The sequence below is a fragment of the Cyanistes caeruleus genome, chromosome 2 (genome assembly GCF_971803275.1).
Source record: "Cyanistes caeruleus chromosome 2, bCyaCae1.hap1.1, whole genome shotgun sequence".
Classification (NCBI taxonomy): Eukaryota; Metazoa; Chordata; class Aves; order Passeriformes; family Paridae; genus Cyanistes; species Cyanistes caeruleus.
The window spans coordinates 110,281,322-110,287,993 of record NC_141702.1 but is presented as its reverse complement, the minus strand read 5'-3'; the positions used below and the strand labels follow the sequence as shown (position 1 = coordinate 110,287,993).

The window sequence follows — 6,672 nt, the reverse complement described above, 5'->3', positions numbered from 1 at the left end:
GTTTTTGTGGTTTGTTTGTTTATCCCATTACTGTTCTCCTGGTTTAGAAGATAACGGACAATGTATGTTTGAGTTTATAGGATTATTAGGGAAGGTTAGCAGGCAAATAACAGGTTTTAAATCCATTACTTCTCTATATTTGTTATTTTAGAGCAGCAGTGCTTTGAAAACTAATGTTCTGTAAAAGGAAAATTTGTTGCAATTCAGTAAGTTTATTTGCTCTGTTTCTAGTTTATGCCAACACACGATGCAGGAATCATTATGTGATTATTCCTGAGATCATTAATGCAGTAAGGAACATTTAGAGCTTTCATTTATCTCAGTGTGTTTGTTCTGCCTTATTAGGAGATAAGCACATTGGTGCTCAAATGCATCTGGGAAGTCTGCCTAGCTCTTGTTCCTAAAAGTCTTTCCTCATTCCTGCTGGGATTTACCTAAAATTACTTAGAATCTGTCAGGTTCGTTCTGATTATTTCTTTAAAAATGTCTACTGCACACCCATTCCTGTGTGTGTCTGCGTGGAAAGGTTGAGAGATGCCAATACACAACAGCTCCAGCTGCATGTCAGATACATGGGGATAAAGCAGGGACTGAACTCTCAAGGCCGATTGGGATGGATCCGAGGTGGAAGCCACCACAAGAGATTTGGAGCAATTTGGGAATGCCTTGTTCCAAGGAAGGAACCACTCCTGGCGGTGGAAGAAGGACCACCACGGCGTCAGCTCCTTCACCCTCGGCGCAGGCAGAAGGCGTGATGGGTCACGCATGAGGGGTGCAAGACAAGTGGCTCCCGGCTGCCCTGCCCCCCGAGAGGCGGGCAGGAGCTGTCACTGGGGGTGGGTGGGGGGTGTGTGTCCGTCCCGTGTGCCCGGGAGGAGCCGGGGGGTGACCCCCGCCCCTCACGTCCCCTCAGGCCCGCGGGGCTGCCACGGCCGCCGCGCGAGAACCGCCTCTCGCGAGACCCCGCGCGCCGAGGCGCGGGCCCGCCCCGCCCCGCCTCCCGCGCGGCGCGCAGGCGCACCAGCAGTTGCTCTATATAAGCGTCGCGCCGGCCCGCGCTCGCGCTGTCGTCGGGAGGATGTCGCGCTACGGGCGATACGGTAGGGACGGCGGGGGAGCCGGGGGAGGTTGAGAATCGCTTGGGGGCTTCTACTGTGGGCAGGAGGGCGAGGGGAAGGTGGCGGGAAAGGCGGCATTCGCGCCGCTCCGGCGGTGGGAGAAGGTGATCGTTCCCTCGGGCAGCCGCTGACAGGGACGGTGGCGGCGAGGAGGGGGCGCTGGGGGGGCCGCCGCGGCTGCGGGGTCTGTGGAGGGCGGGCGCGGCCCGGCGGGAGCGCCCTAAGATGGACGCGGTGTCAAAGATGGCGGCGGGGAGGGGGCGGGGGAGGGGCGGCCGCGTGCCCGGCGCCGCGCGCGGCCCTGACATGGCGGCCGCGTGTCCCCACAGAGACCAAGGTGTACGTGGGGAACCTGGGCACGGGCGCCGGCAAAGGCGAACTCGAGAGAGCCTTCAGCTACTATGGACCGCTGAGAACCGTGTGGATCGCCAGGAACCCACCGGGGTTCGCCTTCGTGGAGTTCGAAGACCCCCGCGATGCTGAAGATGCTGTGCTTGGCCTCGATGGGAAGTACGTGCATGCCCGGAACTTTTCTGAGGGCCGCAGCCCTCGATCCCCCGACCCCACACCAGTCATGGATTTCCGATAATCGTTGCTTGAGCTCATCAGAAGAAAATATTTGTTTGGCTAATACCTGCTGTGTCTTGCAGAATAATATGCGGCTCCAGGGTCAGAGTGGAAGTATCCACAGGGATGCCGCGCCGCTCCCGCTACGACCGGCCCCCTGCCCGGCGCCCCTTCGACCCCAACGACAGATGCTACGAGTGTGGTGAGAAAGGCCACTATGCCTATGACTGTCACCGCTATAGCCGGCGAAGGAGGAGCAGGTACGTGCGGGGCCGGGGCTGCCGCGTTGCTTCGCCAGCTCGCTTTTGTGTAGTTCTTGTTAGCAAAGAACACAATGTTACACCAGTTTTAACTCTAATTGTCGTAAGTCAACAGGTGTATATCACAATTTTTTTTTTTGCTAATACATATAAAATGTTAATATTTTAATAATCAACCTGGTCAAAACCTTTCAGGTTTCTTCGTTTGAGTCAGTCGCCTTGATTCAGAATGTCACGAGCCTTAAGATTTCATGCTGAGGCGCCTTGCAAATCCGACACTTAAGATCCTCCTAGACCTTGAGGTGATCAGCATAAGAGGCCAGATCCCCTCGAGCCATCTACACGTAGCTTCACCTTATTCTTTAAGGGCAGAAAATTTGAGACGGTGACCGCCGTAACAGTAAATTTGGCTTTCAATTGGGGCCCCCCTCCGGTTTAGAAAGAGGAACACCAGATTGACCACATTCCCACCTAGAAAAATCTTCTTGCGTCAATCAAGCCTCACCCTGGCTCATTGGGCTGTCAGTTTGATCGTCGTTAGATTGAAGAGAACACCTACCTAGATGCAGCGCTCGCCTATAGATACTTCTAGATCGTCTAGATCTGCTAGACCTTGGGCCAAAGAGGGTCGACCTGCAAACTTGCAAGGTTTATTTTAAATACGCATTACAGTGTTTTCTATTCTAATGTAATTCTGCAATGTAATTCAGCTTTAACATTTTTCTAGGTAGTAAAAATGATCAAGACAAGTAGGCCCAGACATTTTTCCAACTGACAGATGCTAGTGGTGTGTTTTTGTTGTTTTGTTTGGTTTGGTTTTTCTTTTATTATTTTATTTTTAAATTCTCTTTTTAGTTGTCTGAAAAAAGTTTTGACTTCAGCAGGGCCTCACACGTGCTGGGTGCAGCAGCTGTCTGCTGATACTGGTTTTTTCTAACCTAAACCCAGGTCCCGGTCTAGATCCCGCTCGAGGTCCCGTGGAAGAAGGTATTCCCGGTCACGCAGTCGCAGCCGTGGTAGGAGGTAGGGCTCTACCTTCTGTGTTTTCTGTAGTTTTTGTAAAAAAACCTTGCAGTGATGGGTTGTTTTTTTTTGCTTTGTTTTGTAGATCCAGGTCAGCTTCCTACCGCAGGTCCAGGTCGATCTCTCCTCGTAGATACAGATCATTCTCACCCCGCAGGTCCCGCTCTGGTTCTCTAAGAAGATCAAGGTATGTGGTTGCAGTTAAACCCCCACAGTATTGTTGAAGGGCACATAAGTTGGAGCTGAAGTATCAAGTATCTATATATAACGTATATAATGTAATCAGTAAGTTTGTTTTGCAGTCCATATGTTGGTGGGAACTTTGGTGGTGTTACATGCGTAAGAGCTACTCTGAACACTTTGTTGAAAATTTAAGCGTATAATTTTGGAAATGCTGTTTCTAAGATTGTGCCAAAGTTACAGCCTTACTGTATGGTTAAGGTTTCCAAATTCAGCTTGAAGTGTACAGGGTGGAATTGCATAGTCCAGGAAAACAGTGGGATTCTTTTTACATGCATGGCGCTACTGACCAAAGGTGCTACAGCCTTCTAATAATAAAAATTACTTCTTCAAAACCAATAGTCCATAAAGCTCTCAGTTTTCTGGGACATTTACAGTAACTGGTTTTGTCTCACTTGTGTGAAGCATCTGATAGCAGAGCTTTCATTGGTTTTTTCCAGATCTAGGTCCAGGTCACGCTCCAGGTCCCGGTCTGTTGTATGGCCTCGAAGCAGGTGAGATACTTGTTTTAATTCAAACCAGTAATGGTTTTGGTGTGTTGTTTGGTGGTGTGTTGTTTATTTTTTTTCTTTCCTGGGGGGATTTGTCTGGAAGCACTTAGAAGGCTGTCCAGCAGAACAATATTTACACTTAATAATTTATGCTTTGTCACAGACCAAAGTAGTGATGTACAATATAAGGTCTGTGGAGAGAGTTTTTAAAAACAAGTTCTTAGGTGTGTAGTAAATTGAGGATGGGTTTGTGTGCTGTGCTGCCTTTTACTTAGCAGTAGAAGAGATGCTCATGCTGCTGAGTACCAGTTCTGGGTGGCTGTGAGCATTCCCATCTTCAGTAACTGTGATCCAGTAAAAAATTACTTGTTATGGGGGGAAAATGGGACAGACAGTGGCTCAGAATAGTGACCAGGAAGGTTTCAAAGCAGTGGCACATAACATTTTGTTTAACATGTGCCAGCAATGTCCTTGTAGCATTTCATGAGCTATTAGGCAAGGCAAAGGTGAATCTTGATTACCCTTCAAAAACAGTTGTGAGCAGAAATAAAAGTATTCTGCTCTTTTGGCCAAGCTTGTTGAAAGGAACATTCTGATGCCGAGTGATAGCCTGAATTCTGACACCCCAGGAAGACATACTTTTTAAATAACAGCAAATATTTGAGTTGATAAAAGTAATGCAATAAATTGGAAAGTGGGAGGAAAGTCTCACTGTTTAAGTAGATAATTCCTGAAGTGAATTTGGAATAGTTTACTCATTAGTAGCCAAATCTTGGTGCAAAATCTATATTATGCTCAAATAAAATTGGTATTGGAAACTTGAGCTAAAGAATGCACCAGCTCTTCAGCACAAATGCTTACTTGTGGCTGATTCCAGGCTCTTAATGTGCTGTTAAAATACTTTCTAAGATCACACTTGAAACTATTTTTCCCCTTCTAGAAGGGATATTCACAGGTAGGAAGAAAGTGTGGGAGTCTGGTCTGGCGTTTTGTGGAACTGGCAGCTGAAGCTTTGCTGGGGAGCTTCCTGTGCTTGCACTTGTACCTTCTGATGGGTGGGGTCTCTGCAGTAAGAGCTAAATGATTCCCTTGGAAGGTCCCAGGGAAGGCCTGCAGCACCAGAGCCTTCCCTCTGGTTGGTGCTGCTGTGTGGGGTGAATCTGCTGTTGCTGGTGTAGCTAACTCTCAATGTGTTTGCATGCTCACTGGCTGCTTTGCTGAGCTTTATTTTTCTCCTGTTGTAGGTCTGAGTCTCATGGTAGATCTAAATCTGGCTTACCTGCTAAAAGGTGAGCGTTCAAATAAAAGTACCACTCAGGTGGTTTTTGTTTTGGTTGGTGGGGTTTTTTGTGGGGTTCTTTGCTTTTTTTGACTCCTGATTTAAAAATGTGTTTGGACCACTATTTCAGTTGCAGGGTTGTTTTTTTTTACTTTCCATAGCTGATTTCAAAAACATTTTTCATACATTATGGGGCTTTTTTTAACAGCTGATTTTTTTTAGAGGGACAGTAGGCAATTCTTCAGGGATTCCACATACAGATGTTTTTCACTCATAACCACAAGAAAACACTCTTGCCAGGATTTGGGGCATATTTTCTCTTACCTTTGTTCTCAAATGTTTGTAGTTCTCCCTAACTCTGCTCGATTCACTGCTCCTGCTTTGCAGGGTTACTGTGATTTACAGCAGCTTTGAAGCTGTGTGTTGCTCTTTTCCCGAGGGCTCCGGCTTCCAGCATTTTTCCTTCTCACTTGCAGCTTCTTGCTTAAAGTAACTGGGTACACTTGCTACCAGCAGTGTCAATGCATTTAACAACATCAAATTGTTCTGATTTTAAATGGTCAGAAGTGGTTACTGAGAGCACCCAAGTGTAGCAACCACACTGATTGGTTTGTTTGTTTGTTTTTAAACAGCCGCTCAAAGTCCAGATCACCATCTCCAAAGAGAAGGTAGGAATGTCTTAAAACTGGATTGTGTCCTAGGGCTCAATAGCACTTGGGCTGGAGCAGTTCCTAGAGAAGTTAACTTGGGCAAACTCAGGTTTTTTACTTGCCTAAATCTGTAACCTATGAGAAGATGAATTGTTTGCGGGCATTTCCTGCTGCTGGTAGTCAGAATGTCATGATAATAACTCCTAAGGAAACCTGCTTTAATGAAATGTTAGAGGAATTTAAAATCTAGGGAACAAGTGAGTAATGTAAGGCATGGAGCAAGCCATGAGAGTGGTGTAGGATTACATTCCTGCTGGTGACTCCTGCAGCCTCAGGAGTTTCACAGGTGCCAAGCTGTGCTATGCTCCATGAAGGAAGAAGTTTTCCTGTGTTACCAGAGAAGTATGTGCTGGAATTGAGATTTCTGAGCAGGCTTGATGTCTTGGCTCTCTTAATTAGTCTTCAGTTTTCAAGCTTGAAAGAGTTTTTAAGTTAAAGACAACACTTCTTTCATTGTTTGAGAACTGTAAATGAAAGTAGGGGCAGAACTCCAGAGGAAGCCTGGGGTAACATGCAGTTTATGTTGGTTTTGTTGTAGGAGTTGTTAATGGTTTGTTGTCTTTTTTTTCCTTTCAGTCACTCACCATCTGGAAGCCCTTGAAGGAATGAAAGTCCTAAAAGAATGGGTTCAAATTTAAGAAGTTTAGTAAAAAACATATTTTGTTTACATTATAAGGGATTTTGTGATGTAAGGGCTTAGTCCTAGAAGTCTCTTTCTATTGACTAGCAATTGGCATGAATCTCTATCTTCTAAAGAAAAGTATTGTTACCAGACTAATACAAAGCTCTTCTGTTGTGTTTGTGTTCTGTGATCTGAAAATGTTGGGCGCTTTTTTTTTTTATTTTTATTGGTGCATTGAATTAAACTGCATTTCTAACTAATAAATCAGTTGTGGTAACCCTGCTGTTCATAGTTGGGAGGGGGAAGCAGGCAGTGAGCCCCTGGGATGAAAAACAGGGTGCAGGTTGGACAGGCACGTGTGT

The 6,672-nt window shown here is 46.3% G+C and overlaps 1 protein-coding gene across 2 annotated transcripts; it reads left to right on the top strand.

The window, feature by feature from the left end:
• The first annotated feature begins 947 nt into the window (after nt 1–947).
• Nucleotides 948–6,574, top strand: LOC111926650 (serine/arginine-rich splicing factor 7). 2 transcript variants are annotated; one of them, XM_086872491.1, is made up of 9 exons: nt 948–1,100; nt 1,448–1,628; nt 1,769–1,945; nt 2,894–2,968; nt 3,054–3,155; nt 3,649–3,702; nt 4,944–4,988; nt 5,611–5,646; nt 6,265–6,574. In XM_086872491.1, the coding sequence occupies exons 1-9, from the start codon at nt 1,079–1,081 to the stop codon at nt 6,287–6,289; spliced, it is 717 nt and encodes a 238-aa protein (XP_086728617.1). In that variant the 5' UTR covers nt 948–1,078; the 3' UTR covers nt 6,290–6,574. The 2 variants fall into 2 exon arrangements, with proteins under 2 accessions (XP_086728617.1, XP_086728624.1); XM_086872498.1 differs by lacking the exon at nt 4,944–4,988 and having other exon boundaries at nt 961–1,100.
• Nucleotides 6,575–6,672: the final 98 nt, after the last annotated feature.

Coding starts and splice junctions, on each gene's coding strand:
- LOC111926650 (XM_086872491.1), top strand. CDS start 1,079: ATGTCGCGCTACGGGCGATACG. Junction 1,629..1,768: donor GTGCTTGGCCTCGATGGGAA/GTACGTGCATGC, acceptor TGTGTCTTGCAG/AATAATATGCGGCTCCAGGG. Junction 3,156..3,648: donor GGTTCTCTAAGAAGATCAAG/GTATGTGGTTGC, acceptor GGTTTTTTCCAG/ATCTAGGTCCAGGTCACGCT.